At 32.8% G+C, this 25,393-nt stretch overlaps 1 protein-coding gene and 1 long non-coding RNA gene across 4 annotated transcripts in view; one reads left to right on the top strand and one right to left on the bottom strand.

Annotated features, from left to right (window-relative positions):
- Positions 1–4,802: 4,802 nt before the first annotated feature.
- The window catches only part of retn (retained), a 117,727-nt gene continuing 97,136 nt past the window's right edge, over positions 4,803–25,393 (top strand). For all 3 annotated transcript variants that reach the window (XM_089704820.1, XM_089704818.1, XM_089704819.1), the window contains exon 1: positions 4,803–5,003. Coding sequence is in view for 2 of the 3 variants with exons in the window: in XM_089704818.1 (XP_089560944.1) it covers positions 4,956–5,003 (48 nt within the window). In the remaining variant the exon portion in view is untranslated. The remainder of the gene's footprint in view (positions 5,004–25,393) is intronic.
- Positions 8,345–9,843, bottom strand: LOC149481771 (uncharacterized). The gene is made up of 3 exons (XR_016316823.1): positions 9,269–9,843; positions 9,081–9,142; positions 8,345–9,006 (listed from the first exon to the last, which is right to left on the bottom strand). It is a non-coding gene; the product is annotated as an uncharacterized LOC149481771 (long non-coding RNA).

Below are 25,393 nucleotides of genomic sequence, written 5' to 3' on the forward strand. Positions count from 1 at the left end.
GATAAAAAAAGTTTGAAGTGTTTTTCACGATTTTTTTGTATGCAGATATGTTAACATATTATTTGTTTAACTTTATGGTAAGAAATGATTAAGTTTGAGAATAATCTTTTACCACTTTTTAAGAGTTACTCGAAATTTGTGATTTGTGCGGTTATGCCGAAGTTACGAATTGTTCGTTTAAAACTTTTTTCGATATCGTTTATGACGTTTTAAGATATTGTTATTGTTGTAAGATATTGTTATTGTTAGTCAATGATCATAACAAACAATAAAAAATGCCGTTAACATCTGAACAACCTGCTCAGACCATCACAATGTTAGACCAATGACTGCCGCAACGTAAAGTACCTAATGTTATGTACGTACCACGTTCAGCGGTGCACTATGCATGGAGAAGATACCAGGAGACTGGTAGCTACACGTGCAGACCAGGAAATGAAGGCGTGAGGTGCACATCAGCTCGAGAAGACCCGTTTATTGTTCAAGAGATACTCAGAAATGGCTTTCTAACAGTTTTTGAGATACACCACCGGCTCTAAAACACCAGGATAATAAATGTGAGTGAGCAATCGGTGAGAAGACTAATGAAGGAAGTAAATTTGAAGGTTTGCAGACCAGCACGCCGTCCAGAACTCCTCAGACATCACAGAGAAGCACGTCTTCGTTTTGCACGAGAACATGAAAACTGGACCCACAGCCAGTGCGCTCGTGAGGTGTTCACAGATGACTGCTAAGGCACTTTACGAGCTTCTGATAGCCAAGAGTCAGTATAGAGGAGACGAGAAGAGAGGTTTTCACCCATCACCACACTCAAACTGCGATTTTTCATGGAGGGTCAATAATGGTATGGGGAGGTATAAGTTCCGATGCTCGCACGGAGTTAGTTATCGTAGATAATGCCTTAAATTTGATCAGGTACATTGAGGAAATTCTCCAGGAACATGTTCAGCCCTATTACAGGTTTATCAGTGAAGAAAATTTGCTACTAATACACTATAACGCACGTCCGCGTGTCTGACGATGCGTATAAGAGTACCTTCAAGAGGTTATTATTGAAAAATTGGAGTGGCCAGCTCGAAGCCCGGATCTTAATCCAGTAGAACACATCTGGGAAATGCTTAAAAGAAGCATTAAGTTCGATTCCAACCCAGCACCAATGTTAGATAAGCTTAGAAATACAGCTGGGGCCGTTTGGTACACTATAGCTCAAGTGGACATCAAAAATGTCTTCTAGAGTATGCCAGACTGGATGCAAACAGTGTTTAAGTAAAGAGAAGGAAACACCCTATATTAAAAGGTTCAATTTTTTTTATGGAAACGTTCTTTCTAATTTTTGTGCATTTTTTAAGAAATCATTTAAATTTCACAGGAAAAGCGTAAATTCTTGTTTAATTCATATCTACGCGGTTGTACTTCTTATAGACTTCCAATTATTACTAAAAGTTAGTAAAAACATTAAAGTAACTAGTTTTGATTAAATTTTTATTGAATTTTGTAGTAGAAAAGAAATAGTGTTATTTTACCCAAAAATTTGCAGTGGCCAAGATTCCGTGCCGGTGAGTGTATTTTATAAATTAACAGACTATAATAAATTATTCAATTTGTATTATTTAGTTTATCGACCAACGAAATTAGAAATTCATACACAAAGGAGGCTGCAAAACTTATTTTAAAAATAAATAACTAGTTTTTTGGTTGCAATTACAAATAAAACAAACAATAAAAATTAATCATCTACAAATTAATAGAAGGCTAACAAAAAAGAGCAGTGTATTTGTATAGGATAATTCTAATAAATCGGAAGAACTTAAAATCAAATCATTTATTAATTGCAATTAAACATTTGTCGGTTACAACACAACAAACAACTTACATAATATAATAAGTAATAACTATAGGTATGTGATACATTTATTGTGACATTTTGAACCTACACTTAAGTACTATGTACCACAATTTCAATGAGATCTTGAAAACGTCATACTTAGGTATAGTAGGTACCTACCTACATAAAATTACAAACATTAACGACCACAACAATTAGAAAGCATTTGCATTAGTAAATGTGTGAAATAAAAGTATCGCAAGTTTGAACCGGTAATAGATCTCGCGGCCATGGATCACTCAGCTCTAAACGGTGGTCGGCGGGGGGAGGGGGGTTCATCAATCAGCCCCGAGCGATTAACGCCCGTGTGGCCCAAGTGAGGGAAAATAGATATTTAGTGGAGTTATTAAGATATTTTATACTTCATTTACATTTTCATAAGTCACAACAATCATATCATACTATACTAGTTTTCTGTAGTTCAAGTAAAAATCTATAGTAATATTATAAAGCTTTGTTTGGTTGAACGCGCTAACCTCAGGAACTACTGGTCCGATTTGAAAAATTATTTCGGTGTTAGATAGCCCATTTATCGAGGAAGGCTATAGGTATATCATTACGCTAAGACCAACAGGAGCAGAGCCACGCGGGTGAAACTGCGAAGCGCAGCTGTTTATTTAATAAAATGAACTTTGAATTAAATCCTATCATGCACTAAATATTATTCCAATGCTAAATGTATTATATTTTGTCATTTGTATTTTGTAACCTAGCCTTTCTCTTCAAGAAAGTACAAATAGTGATAAGAAAGCACAAAAATATTCGTAGCTTAGAAATTGGTAGGTAAGTAGGTACCGTTTCTTTATTTTGGAAATGGAGTAAAGTTATTTTTACCAGAAAATAACAAATTTGTCGGTACAATAGGCCAAAATTTTAGGACCGTAAAAAGTTATAACAAACCCGTAGGTACGTCATAGATAAATTAATAGACCGTCCTCGAAAGAAGAGATGAGACGGCAACAAGCAGATTGTTTATAAATGAAATATCATTTGGTTTTGCTTTGGACATATAAATTCCTTAACATTAGGTATAGGTACTTATTTGTTAAAAAAAAAACGAAAGGAAATATTTATTAAATTCGATAATGTTATAACTTGGACCACCAAGCAAACTGGTTCACAGTGCAGTTCGACAAGCGATTGATCTGCCTGTTGTATTAATTTCTGCTGTCTGAGCCTATCTACCTACCTAGCTATACCAACTTAATACGATTCTACGTATTTTGATCATATTTTTGTTTTGTTTAAACAAATAATCTTTTTCTTGTTATCAATTTTTTTTTTTAAGTGAGTGATTGGTCTACAAACTGGTTCGACTATTTTTTATAGAGGTTGTTTAGAGGCTATATATATTTATATTTGTATTACAATAAAATTAATTTATTTTTATTAAATTAGTTCTTTAGGTATGAATGAATGAATGAATTCTCTTTCATATCACTTTCATCGGTAATCGGTATGATTATCAGTATTAATTTTTTTGACATTTTTACTGTAGGTATATCTACCTACCTACTTATTAAAAAGAATTAAAAAAAAATTCAATAGTAAGAAGTAGGTAGGTAGATACCTAAATAGGACCAGGAAAGACCAAATTATTTTTGTATGTTTTTAAGATTTAATAGAAAAGGTGTTATCAAAAGTCAAGTTGGTACTTGGTACCTACATAAACAACTTCATAATATAATATATCTATCTACCTACCTCTATTTTCATTAAGTACCTAGGTATTATACCTACATGAGTAGATACATACCTATATGTACATCGTTCAGTTTTTAATTTACCTTATACCTACTTATAGGTACATAATTCGTTGAGGTGAATCTTCATTCTTCCTAAGAGAAATGCACGTAGTTATGCCCATACCTAGATACCTATAGGTAGGTAGGTATCTTGGATTATAAAAAATCTCGAGACACTCGCTACACAATACAGTATGCACTAGCCACTAGGTACCTACTAACTTGAACTGAACCTACTACCTATTTTACGAATCACTAATAGCTACTTACCTATACAACCCTTATTTGCGGCGGGATTTAATTAGGCAACCATATATGATAATAAATAGAAAAAAATTAGCTTTAATTTGATATATGATTCATAAATGTGCGTTATGAAAGTAAAAATGAATCGAAATCATACTGTTTGCAGTTTGCACCAGGCTGCCAAGATGTTGCGGCCAGGCGAAAAGCGGCAACCGTGATTTTTTAGAATTTTTAAATATCATTTGACGTGATGTAAACTACATTTTATTCAAAAAACAAGTGAACGAATTTTTTTCCCAAAAATCGATTCGAAAAATTTTAATTAAACATGCTTGCGGCCAAATTTTGACTGGCAACCTAGTCGATATATATATATTTATTATAAATATACATAAAAATTCGGTTTTCAGCAAAAAACCGATGAACGCACTGATCCTGCGGTGGGATCTTAGACTATATTGAAGTTATACTTAATTCAGAAATGTATAAATATATTATACTTTGTATAATTCTTATCTATTTATCTTTTATAAACTAACTAGGTACCTAGATTTTAATAAAATATTTAATAATACATTTACGCGAATATCTTATACCTAACTAGGTAGGTACCTACCTACTCACCTTAACATGCATTTTGAATTAATTAATATTGTAATTTTACCCATAATTACAACCCAACACAATAATTACATCAATTAAACTATACCACTCGAACTCCACATCAAACAGGAATCTAAACGCAGATCGAAGCTCGATTATTTTATAGTTCGAATAAAAACAATATAATCGTCAGAGGCGGAGCGTATAGCAGAAATATCAATTTGATAGAACGCGGGCCGATTCGCCGTGACGTAACGCCTTGGGGCGGGGCTTCGAGCGAGAGGGGGCTTTGTAGCAGCTCGCATCACACCAGCTTGTGTTAGCGCCCGAGCCGCTCGTGTGCCCGTGCCGTTCCGTACTGCGTGCATGTGCCGCCCGTGAGTGCATCCACGTGCCGTTGTGGCGTGTTGTCAATCCGTGCCCCTTAAACCGCCAAAATTCGGGTGAAGAACCGTGAACCGGTGCCGGCGTATGCCATGGCCGACGCCGACCGCGATTCAGATCTTGGTGACGACAGCCCCGTGGTAAGTTTCGATTCACTTGCAGTTTACATGTTAATTGTACTGTAGCTGTAGGTAGCTCCAGTTGTACATGCATTGGTTTTGCATATTATTTGTACTTAGTTCTAAACCTGTTTAATTGAGAAGCTACAATTTTTATTAAGTCATTTTATGTCTAATGTGTGCATTGGTTATTTGCAAAATTGTTTGTTACTTAGAAATGATTGTTTCTTACCATAGTTGAGCATTTTTGTTAAGAATTGTAGGTAGATTAAGTTGTAATTACAATTGTTGATAAATAAGCGGCTTATCAGTTATTGCGTTTCTTTGGCATGTGTTCTAAACATGATTCATAAATTAGGAAGGTAGGTAGTTTGTATTCAAGTAATAATAATAGATGTTTTACAGTTATTAGTCAAGATAAAGTAATCATTAAATCTGTGGCTTTTAGTTTCTTTTTAATTTTCTTTTATAAATTATATGCAGAGAGTCACAATTTCTATTCAGATTCATATAAGAAATTGAACATACCTACCTAGATACTAAATAAACACACAGTTTACGTTTTACGAGGTGATTTCAAAACTTGAGATTTAATAATTTTTAATTAAAGGATATTTTTTTATTAAAATCAACTTACCTATATTACCTATACCTAATTCATCGATACATTTAACTTACATACATTAGGTGGTAGGTAGGTATCTAAGTACATAAATTAACTGGGCACTTACCTATCTATTGTTTGGTCCTTATGTTATTTATGTAAATGTCCTTTTGTAATTAATAAGGGACCTACCCTTATTAATTAGCTATCTTAACAAACCGAATTTCTAAGAATAGGTATTAAATCATTACTTCAACAAATTAATTCTCTCTTTGTAATAAATGCAAAGAACTTCTATCACTTTATTACTGTATTTCGATATTTAACAAAAGATAATAGGTACCCAAATAATCATTACCTGAAGATTGTACCTTTTTGCCTGTAGAAATCTCTAGACTCAACACAGACTCAAGTCTCAACATCATGTTTTCTTCATACCTATTCTATCTCGTGGTGTTTTTCATTGCAAAAAATCAATTGCTTTGTTTTATAAGATCCCTGTTTAACAAATGTTCAGCCATGTTCAGCTACCTGGGTATTAACCGTTAAAAAAAGCTTATTATTAAAGTAAACATAATCGTTTGAGCTTTTGCAAAATGTGAATAAAATATTTTTGAATACTTACAAGTTTTGGAATGGAAGGAATAACTTCAGCGAGAACTAATGAGCGAGAATCATTTTGCACAAAAACACATAAAATTCAGTACTTACACAAATATACAGTTGCATAGTTTTTTCAAAGAAAACGTTTAAATATAATTATTTTATGTCACTTATTAATTACTTTGTAAATATCTATTGATTAAATATTATATTTAAATCTAAGTAAGGAAAAAATTACTGCATTTGTCTTAAAAGTAAAATGGCGTCGGGTGGTTTGCAGTCTGCACATGTGCGATGTTGCCAGCTTTGGCGGCGGCTTTTAGGAAATGGCGCCGATATGATTATTAATAACAAATTTTGTCCCGGATTTTATAATACGGGATGAAAGGACGACCCTTCCAACATCTGTAACGGCTTAGAATTTGCTTATTGTTTATTTAACGGCGACATTTTCGATTTCTACGCTTTAATAGACAGTTTGTTTTAAGATTTTTTTAACTTATTGTAAGTACATTTACAGCATTTTATGAAATATGTTGAACATAAGCTACTTGTATAAGTGTTCCACTACATTCAATTTATGGTAGGTATCTATGTAAGACGGGCATATGAAAATGAAATTGACATCTTAAAAATATGTTTGCCGTTTGCCAATCTATAGGAACCACGTGCAGCTAGCCGGTACATTGTACAAAGAGATGCATAAAATGATGTATTCTTAGAATAACTTTGGATTTTAATGATCTAACGGAACTGAATCTGACGGCTTCATTATAACCTACCTGTATAAGAGATCGTTAGCCGTCTATTTTGGTCTAGACGTATAATGTTTGCGTTTGAGTTAATCATTTATTCAGCGATGTGTCTAACGCTGGCGACATCTCCCGGGAGGCCAAAGCTCACGCACGATTTATTATCCCCACTCAACGGATAGAGCCACAAATTAATTAATCAAACCTAGCTGTCACTCAGTGCACAATCGACTAAACTTAGCCCCGATTTGAAATCTCGTTTCCTTTTCCTGTCGACACCGCGACGTTTCATTAATTGAAATAATTGGCGATCTCGGTGGATTTATTTTTTCGTGCTGACAACACTAGACGACGTGTGATATGAATTAATTTAGATTTTCCTTGAATCGCTGAATATCTGGTCAGTTTTTTCACGTAAATATGTTACAACCTGATTTAAAAGCATGAACACATAAAACAGTTAATAGAACACAAAAATTGAAAACAAAGGACGAACCACTTAAATGGCCTACATTTAAAAAGTAATAAAAGGACCACAGAGAAATAAAAAAAAGTTTAATTTGAATAAAGAACGAATCACTTAAATGACGCACATATAAAAAAGAGCCACACACGTTAAGACGATACACAAAAAAAAATCCACTGCTTGGCGGGCGGAGTCTAATAGCTCGCTATCGCGAACGCCGGTGTGCGCGAAGTCATTCATTGCAAACTCGCCGCGCTGCCGCTGGCCGACTCGGGACAAACATGTATGGAGTCGTCATACAGTTATAATATTGTTATACATTTATTCAATTGTTGATTTATTGGTTTTATTTTCTTGCTTATAAACAAATAATCTTCTTTCCAACAACTACTTAGACATTATTAATAATTATTATTATTTCGTAATGTTTACTTTATTACAAAATAATACAGGTTATAAATAATCTTTAAAATAACAAAAAATATTGTTACTCTGAAAAAATGAAATGGTACTCAATAACGCGGACTACTGAATTGATTTAGATAGAATTTGATGCTGACGTAGATATTACATCATGCCCAGAAATGAAAGGTACTATTTCTGAAAGAAGTTATAAACCCTAATTCTTCTCAGTCAAAGTCAAGAGTGGAAGATATCACTAATACAGTTAAACTGATGCGAAACTTTGGATGTTAATTTGTATATTTTTTTGTTAGTTGTTACTTAATCACGTCAAGACTACATTACCAATTTTGATAAAATATAGCTAATTGCCTGGATTTACACATAGGATACTTTTTATCCGAACTGAACACTTCTGTGGGATAAAACAGGATTCACGATATAACCTAATTCCACGCGGGCAAAGCCGCGGTCGGAATGATATTTTTTTAAATAAAAAAATTGTTTAAAAAAAAACACAAAATATATTGACGCATGTATTTATTTTTTGCACTCTATTATAATTGTAATTATTCATTACAAATAATCAAAATAAAATAGCCAGAACAAAGTTAGGCCCTGGTAGGGTAGGTAGGCAGGTACAGCAATGTGAGACGAACACTGGCTTATTTATACCAATAATAATGTATTATAAACATTAAATTAAGTTTACTTTCTAACAACAAAAATACATAATATTAGCTAATGTGAAAGCGAATCAACCAATCATCCCACAAAAATGAAATGTGCACACAAATATTCATCCAAATCGGTTCATGTCATTAGGAGGAGTGACTGCAGCGCCATCTTCCGGGCCCAATTGTGTTTCCAGATCACCCAGGAACTCAATTTAATATACTTACACAAAATTTTTCGAAATGAAAACTCACATTACTATGTAAATATGAATATAAACCTGTTTTATTACTAAGCAATTTCCCGCACAGGTGTAGTAAGTATAAATGAAATAAATATCAACATCAAATTCTTTATACAACATACTTATCTACCACCTTCTAAGAAATGTAATTCTTGAAATTATTTCGTATTTTTTAAAATATAATACTACTCCAATGAGCTCCTGTTCCATATTATGTCCGCCATACTTCCACTAAGTTCACCATGATTTTTTATTTCTTTGCACTTTGTTGCTTTTTGCTAAAAATGGAATCATGCGATAAAACCAGTAGAACGTTGATAACATACATTTTTGACTGAATAAAGGTACTTACGAAGGAGTGGGTTCACATTGTGAACAATCAGTGGGTTTATTTTCCTTCTGGATTCCGGATTTCTGAAAAGATTATCTATGCTATAAATGAAAAAATCTTACACATTCGTTATGTACTTAAAACAGGGGTACATATCAAACATCGTCTATAATACAATTATCATCAAATTTAAAATAAAACCAACTTACTTCATTAATTTGTTCCAATTGTAAGCATTCTTTTTCCTCCAACCTTTATGTTTCTTCTTCTTATTTTCTTTATTGTCCCCATTTGTCTCATTTTGTCTTATCGTGTTGTCACCCTTTTTTACGATTGCGCGAGCGACACAAGTTCCCCGTGTGACGGCCGTAGCGGGAATGACTCGTGCAGCGATCGGGGTAAGAAGGTACAGGGCGGCTCTCGCTATATTGGCTGGTCGCGCGCTAATTTCAAGTATTTCTTGTTTATTTCAAAACCATCGCATATTTCAAAATTCTAAATCGGTAGACGTATAGGTTGTATATTTTATAGTTAATATCCAAAAAGTCGTAACTTTACGTTTGTTATTTTGAAGATGCCAGAGATTATAAAAAAATAACAATGAGAACTTTGTATTTTTTTTCTATCGAGAAAATATCATGGAATCATGTTTCTAAAACGGTAGACGTATTGTGTTACTATTGAACTTTCTTGTCAAGAATTTTCATCACGACAATTTTAATAATATAAAAATTACGAAGGTTTAAAAAGGGCCGTAAATGTTAGAAAAATTAATTCATCACCTTAACGCGTAACGTTAAAAAGGGTGTAATGTGTATGGGTGTCAAAGAATTCGGCAGGTGGGTAATTCTAATCTCGCTACCTGGGCGCGTGCCCCGTGACAAACCATTAGAAAAACTTGATAGTGATATCTACCTTTATATTATCTGTGAAGTATGGGTAAAAACTAAAAAAAACATAGACATGCAATATACAAAGACATGGGTTTATTGGATGGTTCATGAACGTTTTTTTTGGTGAATTATTTATCAATGTTTGTTGTAAATATGTTAACGTTTATGATGTTGTACAAATTACAATACATATTATGATGATTTTAAATCATCATGTTTTATTGATTTTTACTAGTAATTCATTGATTTCTCCACTTTAGATAAAGGTGTAAATATAAGACTGCGTTCATTGTAACAATTATTTTGATATTTACTTACTACTTATGTACATAATTACAAATCTTTAATACATCATTACACAATAAAATTGTACTGAGCTAAAAATAGTATAATACGGCCATATGCCATCTACAATTTGATATCTATTGAAAGTGTTCCTCATTCAAGATTGCCTTTGTCATTTTGTATGTATTTGCATACAAATAAAACGGCTGACTCGTCAGATATAACCTCCTTCACCTTTACACAGGAATCGGAATACGATCCTTTATCTCTCATTTATATTCAATATTTCTGTCGTAAATAATCCAATATTTATAAAGGAAGGTGTGGGTTCGTTTGGACGTATATCACACCGTAACGTAAATACTTCAATACTTCAGAGCGTGAAACAAAATGTAATTAAATTTGTTTTCTCACCATTTACAAAAGGCGTTAGTGGTACCAATTAACACCGGTGTTAATATATCACAGAATAACGTAAATAACGTTTTATGTTTGAAGGAATAGTGTTGATATCATTTATTCAAATTATTTAATGAAATAATGATGCGGTGTGATAGGCTGACGACCTTTAAGAACTTATTGATTGTCAATAATGACAAGATTGTATTAATGATTATCCTCAGTCAGTTTTAAAGCAACCTTAAGGTTTTGTTTTGATTGCATTTAATTAAAATTAATTTAATATTTACTGTTTATCCATTTTTGCGAGAATCTACCAGGAATTTATCTGATGTTTGAAATAAATACTTCTGTGTTTATAACTTTTAAGTTTTTTGTGTATTATTTAATATTATAAAGAATTCTTCTAAACCATTTTATAAATCCCTATATTTTCCAATAAGTTACAATTACTAGAACATATAAAAAATAAGTAGGTAGGTATTAACAATTTTCTCTGACTTAAAATATAAAAAGAAATATAAGTAATAACCTAATGTTTTCATATAAAAACATTATAATATTAAATTACATCATAACCATACGTTTTAATCCAATAATCTCCGTCTTCTGCAGTAGATTATTATTTATTGGATTCTAACGATAAGGTTTCATTGCTCCGATTTGTAATAATGTATGTTTGTTATTTCACACAATATTTATAAAAGTATTTTAAACCGACTTTACAAATGGAGGGTATTGTATGACGTTTTTATGGTTTTCGCTGTGAAATTCGGTAATTTAGTAACGAATTAGAGTTGTCAATAACACATTGGGCTCATTTGCCAATTTTTTAGGGAAAGATATATTAAGTGAAGTCAATCATTTAGATATCTGTTACTTTTTAACGTTTGATTTGTAGTTTTTTTAAGTTCAGTATGAAGAGGAGATTGCTAATATTTCTACCTTATTATCTAGTTGAGGACATAATATTATTAGTATGTATTTAATATTTGCCTTGGTCCATTATGGATAGGTATATACCGACTAAAAGTTAAGATTTAAAAGAGATTAGATATTGAATTTGAATTTAGAATATTAATCAAGAAAGTTGCGAACTATTAATCTAAGTCCTAATCAAATTAACGATTAAAGTAAAGCTGTAACTTAACAATAATGAAACGCAATAATTTGATACCCACATTGAAACATAAAATGTATTGATTTAGGTATGTTTAGCTAAGTTTCTACACAATATTGCTATTAAATTAATACAACATTTCGTAATGAATTTATACGTTAACAATAAAACCGTTAACCGACATAAGTAGCAATTTTAATCAACATTATTAATAGGAATGTTATTTTAGCCAATAGGGAAGGTACAGAATAAATTACCTACGTCATGCGGGTACCCGCTCGCAAAACTACGTATTAATATAAAAACATCTATTTCAATTAAATTTCCAATGAAAAATCGATCTAAATACATTACAGTTAGAGTTCGTTTTAAACAATCAACGTATTTAATTGCTGATATAAAAATATTGTTAATCGAACGTTATTTTTGCTTGGAAATAATTGCTACGGGTTTCAGTTTAGGTTTTTAAGAAATTGTAGAATTGCGTCATATCGTATCATTATAAATTTGCGAATTGAAAATAAAAAAATTTAGACCAGATTTATTAAAAACAACCTACATGGGAATAAATATATCTGCATTCACCTTAACATTATAATATAAACCGCTAGGTATTGTTTATCTTATTGGTATGTGGATTATTATTAATTTCGTAATATCTCTCAAAATGCGTTAACATTCTTTAAGAAATAATAATAAATAATAATAATGAATTCTTTATTTGACAACAAAAAATATACATGTACATGCAATTATGGGATAACTTACATATAAGTAAAACATAAAACCGTAGCTGTAGGAACAATTAATTGCAATATTTGAACAATGTCTCCTATGCTAGGAAATGTCCTGTGTTACAGGAGACATTTATCCGTCCGTTGATACAAGTTATATATACCTGAATATTATAACAATTCTATACTATGCAAGTATCACTTTAGCCAAAAATTTGATGATTTTAAAAAATAAACTCTTTACAAAAAAAAAATAAGACTAAAAATCTAAAAGAAGAATGGTAATCCTTCTATGTTGGTATGTTGTGCTCATGCCAAGGCATCAAACTATTGTACTCTGTACCTACTCTGTAGTCTATGGTATCTCGAAGCTTCCCTCTTGTCATTACCTCACCGACAACATTCAATCTGCATGTTTATAATCGCATTTGTATAAATGATAGGGCGGTATTCGTATAGCTGTGGTATTTTAATAGTTTCAGTGTTAGTCGGTACAAAAGTGTACCTATTGGTGGTTCTTGGGTGGTAGATATGACGTCATCGACCGTAACTTTTTTTCTCTGTGTAGTTTAATGACAGGGTTGCCAACTTCTACTACTAAATGCTACCCGCTACCTTATAATATGATAAACGTTGTGTAAAATATAGACGTTGAAATATTCTACTAATGCGGGATTTACACGGGTCGATTTTAACCGTGCGGCAAGTCACCAGTCGCATCGCCTGTCCTAGCCGAATCGCTACCCGATTTACACAAGTCGATGAAAATTGCGGGTGACTAGTTCATTTGACATCAAAATGTCGATCAGCAGACAACCAGTCTGACCAAGCGGTCGCCTGCGAATGAGCATTTTCATGGTCGATTTTAGTCACCAGCCGCATGCGGCCGGTCGCCGCGCGGCAAAAGTCGGATGCTAGTCTACTTTGGGGCTTGCGATTTAAGTCACTTGCGGCCAAGCCAAATTGCCATTTAGACGGTCGATTTTCGCCGTGCGGCGGAAATCGTGCGGCTTTAGTCACCCGTGTAAACACCGCATTACTCTTTATTGCATAGCTTGTTGCAATTTGGTTAGGTATATCAAATATTTTTAATACCTACTGAAAATAATCATCCAGGTATAACTTAAAAACTATTTAAATGTTTTAAAAATAAAATGAAATGGAATAATTGAAATAAAATAAATCATTGTGCAATGAAGATCATCAATACACTAATAGGTACAGTTATAGTTTGCAATAAATAATAATGTTGTACTTATGATAAATCTAAATATTCGTCATTTCATTACACAGGTGTTAATTAATAAAACATTTTATATCTTGATTCCGATAATCGATGACTACATATGAAAACTGTAATAGACGAAGATGATTCATAATTTCATATTCTCAAGGAAATTAACGCGAACAAAAGGTTTGAATAAAATATCAACACAATATCATTGAGTTACATATACTACGTACTAGAGAGGACATCGCTACTACACTACCTATTTGTAAAAAAAATCGTCTCAAACTCAATTTTTTTTTGTTACATTGATTGGTTTTAATTGATAAGTTTATTCATATTTTTTAATAAGATAAACAATATTTATTTGTTACATTGATTGGTTTTAATTTATAAGTAATAAGAGGCAGAACATCTACAAATTAGACATCTAATAGTACCTTACAATATGTACATTTATTGCATTGGGACTGAAACCTTCGAACAAAAAGGAAAAAGTATTATTCATTGTTGGTTACGATCAATGCTAATATTATTAACTGAATTAAGGAACATCTCTGTTCAACACCATTAATAAGTTCCTATAATAATTTTTTCTGTATCTATTAATAAATATTTAATACCTATAGGTGAGTAATATCATAACTTTATGAATATTTAATTAGGATCATCCACACAACAAGTGGATATTTTTGTTAAGCTAGCTTAGTTGATAAATTATTGTTTTGGATTTCTATAATCTTATTACCATACCTATACAAAACGTCAATCGCAACAGCTTAAGAAACATATTCATATAAGAACTAAATACATACCATGACTTCAGATAGTTCTGAATATTTGCAAAAATAGAATTAAAAGTTTTCTTTTTAAAAGTATTGCGTTAAACTTAAACCATCGACACACTTCAACAAAACAAAACCAAAGCATAAATAACTGCATACTAAAACTTTTTTTTTGCACTAGCTGTGTCGCGCGGTTTCACCCGCATTGCTCCGCTCCTGTTGGTCTTAGCGTGATGATATACCTATAGCCTTCCTCGATAAATGGGCTATCTAACACCGAAAGAATTTTTTAAATCGGGCCCGTAGTTGCTCAGATTAGCGCGTTCAAACAAACAAACAAACAAACTCTTTGGCTTTATTATATTAGTATTTATAATATTAATATCTGTGTCATTGATTATAAATGTATATGTAATATCAATAAGCATACACAACAGTTATGTAAACCAATAGCAGTATCAGGCAGCATATGTGGGACTTCGCGAAGACATATGAACATTATAATCGCGTTCCGATATTGGAATCGTTGCACGTCTTACCTTAATTAAAAGGCTCACTGCGACTGTCTTGGATCAGGGGTGGTCAACTGTTGGCTTGTACTATGGTAATACTTGAGTGTTATGTAGTGTGATATGTAGTGTGTTATGTAGTGTGATAGTGTGAATCGTATTTGAAATTTGAATTATATTAGATTGATAAGGAATCTCGGTATTTATTTTAAGGAAATTTTGATTATGTCTGGTGTTAGTTTTGTTCAGTGTGGTGCAGAGTTTGTGCACAAGTGTAAACATATATGAAGGTCCGGATCACGTTGTATTGGTAAGGATTTTCTATAATATTTGATTTTGTCAAATGAAAGGTGTCAAAGATGTATTGTCACGTATAAAATCTTTATACAAAGAGGGGGGAAAATAGTTAGAAATTAAATAGGATTCTAATTTCGATATTTAAAATAAGTAACAATCATTTATTTTTATATTCAGGCGCTTTGTCAAAACATCACAAAATTACCTACCCACCTCTCCTCAATAATAATGACTTGCAGTTATTTATCAAATTGAAATCTCAAGCAATTTGGTACCTTTCAACATCAGAATATTAATTATAAGTTAAAAATATAATAATTTAAAAATAACTCATGATAAGGTTAAGCAGCCCTTCCTTACACTGATTTGTGTGACGCAGACAGATCGACTTACAGTGTCGGTTTTCCTTCAACATTATTATATTTTTTCTTATTAAAACGTTTAGAATTTATTTCTGCCTATTAATCATTTGGAATAATAAATTCGTATAATTATTTTTTGTAAATTATTCAGACGATAATATGTTTAAACGTCTTAAAACTTTTAACCTGTAGGCACATACAATCTATAAAAGCGTAAATTAATGTTATTACAATGATATGATAAATGTTTTAATTTGTTTTTAAATATTATTATCCGCTTAGTGCAAAAATACTCATTAGGAAAATAACAAAAAATAAACGTTTGAATATTCTATAGGTACCTACATTAGATTTCAATGATTGAAGTCGTTAATGTTTTATCATTATTTCTAATGTTATCGCCTTCCGCCCGCACATTTAAGGAATTTAATCTTCGTACATAAACATAACTATGTTTATACTGTGTTCATTCGTTCGATACATTTCAATAAAATGTTTTTTAAACTTGCTATTGCTATATGCATTATGCATCCTTAGGTTTATTATCCTTAGGAATTGTCATTTAAGTAAATACACCAAGTACTTAGGAAATGTTCCTTGTTTTAAGTGTACATTGCTTGTTTTGTTGGAAAAACGAACTGATTACTTGAAAATCTTTCATACAGACGCAGCAATGGTCATGTTAATCCTATCTTAGTCATCAATCCAAGTTCGTAATGAAACCATGCCAAATATTTGTTTTTAAATTTATTGGCGCCAATCGAACAAGATAAAACTTACATCAATATTAATTCCATTATTGAACTATGTGCTTCGGAATATAGAAATGTAATCGAGGCGCCAATTAAGCAAATTGTCCTTGAGTCAATATTGAAGTTAGTTTGTTTTGTTTATCTCTAGAATAAGAACAACGTACAGGAAAATTTAAGAAAGACAAATCTTAAGATTATTGTGATTGTTCTACGGGTCAAGGTTAAAGCTTTTAACCCAGTGTTGGGTATTTACCTACTTAGTTTAATTGCGTTTTTACTAATTGCAATATACCAAAGACACTAGGTACTAACTTACCAGTATTACGTCTGTATACGACTAATTGATGGAGATGCAATTGGTAAGCAAAGGTCACAGAAAGAAATATCTATGGTATAAAATGTCTATGGTATTCTTCTTCTCTTTGTTAAGCTTCACCCAGCCGAGGTATTCTACCAATGTCCTGTTTAAATATGTATGGTATTCTATACATAACATTTTCAGTCTTTTTGCGATCTGCTTAATGGCAAAGGCAAATAAAACCATCAAAGGGTTTTTGCGTAGAACCATTAAACATTTTCACAGTTTAATCGTATTAACATTATAGGTTATTTTACCCTCACCTAGCTTTTACTGACATATTTTTGAATGATGGAAAGCGAGTGCAATTTATAATTATGCACATCGTGACTAAGCTCAAGTGTATCAATCATCCGACCACGCCCATCGCACTAAGCGCTTAATGTTCTCTTTGTGGCACTAACGTCTGTGTTTTTGGTTTTATGTGGAATTTGGCAAGGAATATTTGGAATTTGACATTTGGTGCCTTGCGTTTGATCGGAGTTCAATGTGGTAATGTATTAAAAGTTGTTACTTATCTGTGACGCCAATTTGCGACAAATTGGTTCCAAGTCATAGAAATACGAATGAAAGAATGAAGAATTATGTAGGTAAATTATAATTAGATGATGATTTAAACAAAACATGGAGGAAGAGATCTTTTGTTCACCATAAAATGAAAAGTAGAACAAAAAGTTTGAAAATGCTTATCAAAATATTAAATCAAAGCTCTTTACTAGTTTCATTTCTATTTATTTGTCTTTGCCTATCAACTTGTTTCATAAAAAAAGTAATTGGAATCAGTGAAGCAAACATTTCGAATTTATCGATTGTTCAAGTAAACGCCTAGGAATATTAAGTAGACGTGACACGATAAGTTATTGATTTAAAGCAATTTGATACCCAATACACTGCACTTGGTAAGACTTGGCTTCTATGCAAGCTTTGATTACAAATCGGATCGAGGTACAAAATATTAAATATTTTGACACATTTTATTTTATCTGTGTTAGTATTTAAAAGCTTATTGCACTATAAAGAAACTAAAAGATATTTTCGAAATGTAAGACATGTCCAAGTGTATTTTTCATTTGATTTGAATTAATTTTCAATTTTTCAATTATCTCAATTAAATCGATCTTTAATATACATAACTACCTACCTCGATTTACCCCAGTTTTTTATTAAACTGTATCATTATTTATAAATATGTATATTAATAAATCTGTTTCTCTTTTAATTTTTGATATGGCAATTATTGCACTTGTAAGGTTTCCCGCCTTGAGACGTCGGTAACTCAATCCAAAGCACTAGTATTGATATCTGATAGCTCCATCGATTTATTATAGGGCTTATTTTTTATCGTTATTATTTCTTGCTTAACTAGGGTAGAAAATATTAAGAATAAAATGTAATTAGTTTATTGTTAAAAGCTTGTTAGCGCTTCCTTATATAAATTATTATTATTATATATATGTATAGGTATAGACTATAGATGTTATATCTATGCTTTAATAATAATATTTTTTTAATTTTCGTATAAATCTATTTATTCGACTTCGTTGCGTCGCTTAGACACATTCAAGTAGGTAAGTATTATTTGCTTAATTCCATCTGTATGTTTACCAAAACGGCTCAACCAAAGATTACATACCGTACTTTAATCTAGCTACCACATAAACAGACAACACATCAAATTAACCTCTTAATTATTTACTACCAGTAAAACGCACGTCCAGTTTATCTCGACCTACCCTACCCCTCATGTATGTAATAAAATAAGGTAGAATAGGGAAGAATGGAGAGCTTTCAGGGGTCAGGCAAGGTTGGTCGTTTGGGGAGCAGTAAAACGCTTGAGGAAATAAAAATGGAACTGTCTGTCAGGACAGGTGTATTTTTCCAAGGCAGCTGAATTAAAGATGTACTGTGTTCTTGATGAGACTTAGCGCTATTTTCTGGGTATTGCGATGTTTCATGTAGTACAAAAGGATGATTGCCATTCGTTCAATCGTTCAATCATTCAGTCATTGGTTTTGTGTTACATATACATACCTAAACAAATTCACCAATTTTTAGCTACATATCATAAATAAATAAGATATAATTTTTGTTCAAATATTGTACAGATTACTTTAAGGTTTTTGTGTTAAATCGTAACAGGTATTACCCAATTGAATTTTTGATGGAATATCTACAACAAATACGAGTGACGTTCCTTATTTCTCGGAAGTCGGTTAAACCGTAGGATGTAGGATAAATAAAACGTCTTGATCTTTGTAATAATGTGTACTTCGTCGTGTTAGCAGGTAAAATCTTATTGACGTTAATGTCAACGGATGTTTGCTTATTTAAACATTGGTTAAGAAAATCAATATATTGTTTGAAACTAATAAATGTGAACTTTATAATTCGTAATTGATAGGTATTAAGTAACTTGAATTTTCATATAAGTAATTTAATTTTGTGAGTTTTAAGAAATCATGTGTTTATAAATAAAGGTATTAAGTATCTTGAAGGTTCATTTACACTACAGTTAGTGGTAGGTAGCGGATCCTTTGTTTGACAATGCTTATTGCTTGTTTACCGTTACTTCCTTCCAAAAACTCAATCATAAATGATATTTTAATAGTCACGTGTTCAAGAAAGTTAATTTTCAATAATTGTTTAATTTATAACAGATAGTTTTTATTACTTGCATATAAATAGGTATTTAAATTTGTATTTTTTATATTTAAAATATAAAAATTATAAAATACAATTTTCCTAGTAGGTGTATAATTCAATGGTACATTATGATTGATGTTTTTTTAAATATATTTGTATGTATCGTATTCATTAATTAATATATTATGAAGAAGATTAATTTTAGTCTTTTATTGTTATTAACAATGTCACAACAGAGCAGATAGTCACCGAAGCATGGATCACAATTATAAATTAAAAGCATTATAAAAGATATTCACTAGTTTGAATAGTGTTGAGCGGCGTTAGTGATGTGGCGCCATGTTTGTTAAAAAGAACGAATGATTAATGAAATCATTCCTTTGATGTCTTTGTTAAAACTATTTGTAGAATGGAAATTTAATTGTATATTTTGGGTTGAGTATACCTGTTGGTAGGGATGTAACGATACCGATACCGATACCGATATATCGGCCGATATAATCGGCAAGCCGATATATCGGTATCGCCGATTATAAAACAACCGATACCGATATCAAACAATTCAAAAAACCGCGCCCAATGAACGATGCGGGAGGCCGCCCGCGCGTGCGCTTTTTGTTTTCTGAAAAAACTCTACCAATAGTAAACTTTTATTAGGTACTGATTGTATGTGTATAACTTAAAGTTTAACTGACTTTGTAAAATAATAATACTAAAATAAATGGTTTTCTTTTTTTTGATTTGGCATTGTTATTTAAAAGAATACGATTTACAGTTGAGTCTCTGTTAAATGTTGGTAACTTTTATGCATAAGACACTATTTAGTTTTCTACCAAGCCATCGATATCGGTATCGGTATCGGTATCGCCGATATTTTATTACAAATATCGGTATCGGTATCGTATCGGCAAAATCATGTATCGTTACATCCCTACCTGTTGGTCAACGATCTAGACTTGACTACTTACTCTCGACATTTTGCATGTTTTTTTAAATTATTGTTGCCAGCGCGGTGTGAATTAGTGTAGTATTTTTTGAATCATCTGTCATTATTACATCTGGAAATGACTTTTCATTACACAAAAGGAAAGCTACATAATGTTTAAAGGAGCCTGTATACTCAATAATTGCCGCTGATTGTTTCATGGAAGTGTACGCAAAAAAATAACGTATCAATTTCCTGAGTTCTGCATATCGTGATCAGAATAAGCGGATTCTAATTGCCTACTTTCCCGTCACCGAGTAAGATGGCAATACTTGTTATTATTAGTATATTATTAGTATATTATTAGTATTAAGACTAGTTATCGTGCGACCTGCCTATCCTCTAATTATGCAGCCGCAGGTCCCAGAAAATATATACATTTATCAACCGTTAATTCGTATTATCATACGAATTAACGGTTGATCCGTGAACGAAATGAGTGAACGATTCTTATGAAATTTTATAGAGTATAGTGTGAGGCATGAATCTTGATAGTCTTGATACCAAGACAGTTTAATTAATTAATAATTAATTGTATGAAGTAAGTTTTTCAACAGCGTACAAGTCTTGATGTCGTTCTTGGTCATTACTAGATCTAGGTACGTAAAGCTGGCGATGAAAAATTAGCGAAATTAAAAAAAAACAACACCAGAATTTGTTGCTTATTTGTTGCTAATTAGTTGCTATAATGACGATTTTGTTGCTCAACCCCGTTCGCTGAAAATCAGCAACAGTTCTAGCTTAACGTTAAGGTAGCGTGCAGAAATCGGAAAAAGGGATGGATCGTTGCAAAAATGCAGATGAATTTGTTGCTAATTTGTTGCTGCATAAAAACAGTGAAAATTTTGAATTTTTTTCATTGGCGCCAAAAATAACACTGGCCACGTCAACTTAATTGTCGATTTTCGGTAGTGAAACATAAAAAAAAATTTGTTGCTCCTCACATCGTTCACTGGCACAGTGTACAGAGCCAGCAACAAAATAGAAACCGGAAGTAGAGTTAATTTTGAAACCGGTTTGCTAGAAAATCGTCCACGCCAGCTTAACTGTCGATTTTCGGTAGTGAAACATAAAAAAAAAATTTGTTGCTCCTCACATCGTTCACTGGCACAGTGTACAGAGCCAGCAACAAAATAGAAACCGGAAGTAGAGTTAATTTTGAAACCGGTTTGCTAGAAAATCGTCCACGCCAGCTTAACTGTCGATTTTCGGTAGTGAAACATAAAAAAAAAATTTGTTGCTCCTCACATCGTTCACCGGCACGGTGTACAGAACCAGCAACAAAATAGAAACCGGAAGTAGAGTTAATTTTGAAACCGGTTTGCTAGAAAATCGTCCACGCCAGCTTAATTGTCGATTTTCGGTAGTGAAACATAAAAAAAAATTTGTTGCTCCTCACATCGTTCACTGGCACAGTGTACAGAGCCAGCAACAAAATAGAAACCGGAAGTAGAGTTAATTTTGAAACCGGTTTGCTAGAAAATCGTCCACGCCAGCTTAACTGTCGATTTTCGGTAGTGAAACATAAAAAAAAAATTTGTTGCTCCTCACATCGTTCACTGGCACAGTGTACAGAGCCAGCAACAAAATAGAAACCGGAAGTAGAGTTAATTTTGAAACCGGTTTGCTAGAAAATCGTCCACGCCAGCTTAACTGTCGATTTTCGGTAGTGAAACATAAAAAAAAAAATTTGTTGCTCCTCACATCGTTCACCGGCACAGTGTATAGAGCCAGCAACAAAATAGAAACCGGAAGTAGAGTTAATTTTGAAACCGGTTTGCTAGAAAATCGTCCACGCCAGCTTAACTGTCGATTTTCGGTAGTGAAACATAAAAAAAAAATTTGTTGCTCCTCACATCGTTCACCGGCACAGTGTACAGAGCCAGCAACAAAATAGAAACCGGAAGTAGAGTTAATTTTGAAACCGGTTTGCTAGAAAATCGTCCACGCCAGCTTAACTGTCGATTTTCGGTAGTCAAACATAAAAAAAATTTGTTGCTCCTCACATCGTTCACCGGCACGGTGTACAGAGCCAGCAACAAAATAGAAACCGGAAGTAGAGTTAATTTTGAAACCGGTTTGCTAGAAAATCGTCCACGCCAGCTTAATTGTCGATTTTCGGTAGTGAAACATAAAAAAAAAATTGTTGCTCCTCACATCGTTCATTGGCACAGTGTACAGAGCCAGCAACAAAATAGAAACCGGAAGTAGAGTTAATTTTGAAACCGGTTTGCTAGAAAATCGTCCACGCCAGCTTAACTGTCGATTTTCGGTAGTGAACCATAAGAAAAAAATTTGTTGCTCCTCACATCGTTCACCGGCACAGTGTACAGAGCCAGCAACAAAATAGAAACCGGAGGTAGAGTTAATTTTGAAACCGGTTTGCTAGAAAATCGTCCACGCCAGCTTAACTGTCGATTTTCGGTAGTGAAACATAAAAAAAAAATTTGTTGCTCCTCACATCGTTCACTGGCACAGTGTACAGAGCCAGCAACAAAATAGAAACCGGAAGTAGATTAACACTACTCTGTACACTGTGCCGGTGAACGATGTGAGGAGCAACAAATTTTTTTTTATGTTTCACTACCGAAAATCGACAGTTAAGCTGGCGTGGACGATTTTCTAGCAAACCGGTATCAAAATTAACTCTACTTCCGGTTTCTATTTTGTTGCTGGCTCTGTAAGTACACTGTGCCAGTGAACGATGTGAGGAGCAAAAAATTTTTTTTTTATGTTTCACTACCGAAAATCGACAGTTAAGCTGGCGTGGACGATTTTCTAGCAAACCGGTTTCAAAATTAACTCTACCTCCGGTTTCTATTTTGTTGCTGGCTCTGTACACTGTGCCAGTGAACGATGTGAGGAGCAACAAATTTTTTTTTATGTTTCACTACCGAAAATCGACAGTTAAGCTGGCGTGGACGATTTTCTAGCAAACCGGTTTCAAAATTAACTCTACCTCCGGTTTCTATTTTGTTGCTGGCTCTGTACACTGTGTCAGTGAACGATGTGAGGAGCAACAAATTTTTTTTTTATGTTTCACTCCCGAAAATCGACAGTTAAGCTGGCGTGGACGATTTTCTAGCAAACTGGTTTCAAAATTAACTCTACTTCCGGTTTCTATTTTGTTGCTGGCTCTGTACACTGTGCCGGTGAACGATGTGAGGAGCAACAAATTTTTTTTTTATGTTTCACTACCGAAAATCGACAGTTAAGCTGGCGTGGACGATTTTCTCGCAAACCGGTTTCAAAATTAACTCTACTTCCGGTTTCTATTTTGTTGCTGGCTCTGTACACTGTGCCAGTGAACGATGTGAGGAGCAACAAATTTTTATTTTATGTTTCACTACCGAAAATCGACAGTTAAGCTGGCGTGGACGATTTTCTAGCAAACCGGTTTCAAAATTAACTCTACTTCCGGTTTCTATTTTGTTGCTGGCTCTGTACACTGTGCCAGTGAACGATGTGAGGAGCAACAAATTTTTTTTTTATGTTTCACTACCGAAAATCGACAGTTAAGCTGGCGTGGACGATTTTCTAGCAAACCGGTTTCAAAATTAACTCTACTTCCGGTTTCTATTTTGTTGCTGGCTCTGTACACTGTGCCAGTGAACGATGTGAGGAGCAACAAATTTTTTTTTATGTTTCACTACCGAAAATCGACAATTAAGTTGACGTGGCCAGTGTTATTTTTGGCGCCAATGAAAAAAATTCAAAATTTTCACTGTTTTTATGCAGCAACAAATTAGCAACAAATTCATCTGCATTTTTGCAACGATCCATCCCTTTTTCCGATTTCTGCACGCTACCTTAACGTTAAGCTAGAACTGTTGCTGATTTTCAGCGAACGGGTTGAGCAACAAAATCGTCATTATAGCAACTAATTAGCAACAAATAAGCAACAAATTCTGGTGTTGTTTTTTTTTAATTTCGCTAATTTTTCATCGCCAGCTTTACGTACCTACTAGATCTTAAATTTTGTACAATAATTTTACACTTTTCGGATAATTTACCTAAATTAGCCTAAACATTTACATATCTAATACCTATGAAAATCTTCATCAATGATAAAAAACCTCGAACCATTCGAAGTTTTCTCATAATTTATAAAGTCTATTATTATAATATTGGTGTTACTAAACGGCATTAACTTTTTATTAGGACCGCTTGTTACCTGTTCTACCGTTGTCAGTTCAGAAATATATAATTATCGTAATTCGATCAAATCATCCTAAATTAAACAGTAGCGATTCCATAGGAACAAATAATGGCATGGAGCTGCTTCTATAATTAATTTATTACATTTTATCCATACTTAGTCAGCATTTAATTCAACATAATTATTATTATGATTTGATTATAGATTGGTTATTTTTTACATGTTTACTTTCATTGCAGATTAATTTGTATCGCTCACAGAATCACAATATGAACAATATACACCTTTACGGATTAACTGAATCATAAAGTTCCTTCTACATATTAAAATATTGATATGTTATCAGGGAAGAAATAAACATTTATTTAAAAAGAACATGTAAATAAATAACATAAAGAGCTCCACTGTTCCGCTCGCAGATAGCGTGATAGCATCTCGATCAGCGTGAGAAATCGTATTATATCGCACGCTGGCGTGATTGACGCTGGATGCTTTTCGCCATTGAAGTGATTGCCGCAATCAGACTGTAGTGGTGGATTATCAATTATTCTTGTTACGACTTACGATGTTTGGAATGTGATGCTATTATTATATAGAAAGTAAAGAGACGAAACATGTAGAAAAGGTTGATTTTATTTTACTAAAATTAGTATTGAGTCCGAAAATTGGTGGAGTAATTGATTATACTTTATAGTCTTTTACAAATCCGCTTTTGAAGCTACAGGCTGAAACCTTTTACAAGAAACGAAACAAAATTAATAGACCTCTCTCTTTTTATTATATAAAATTAATCTTAAAATATTAAAATAAAGGTTAGTTACACAA

The sequence above is a fragment of the Colias philodice genome, chromosome 16, assembly GCF_061535455.1.
Source record: "Colias philodice isolate Cphi_HAF_F1 chromosome 16, ilColPhil1 Martin Lab GWU primary, whole genome shotgun sequence".
NCBI lineage: Eukaryota > Metazoa > Arthropoda > Insecta > Lepidoptera > Pieridae > Colias > Colias philodice.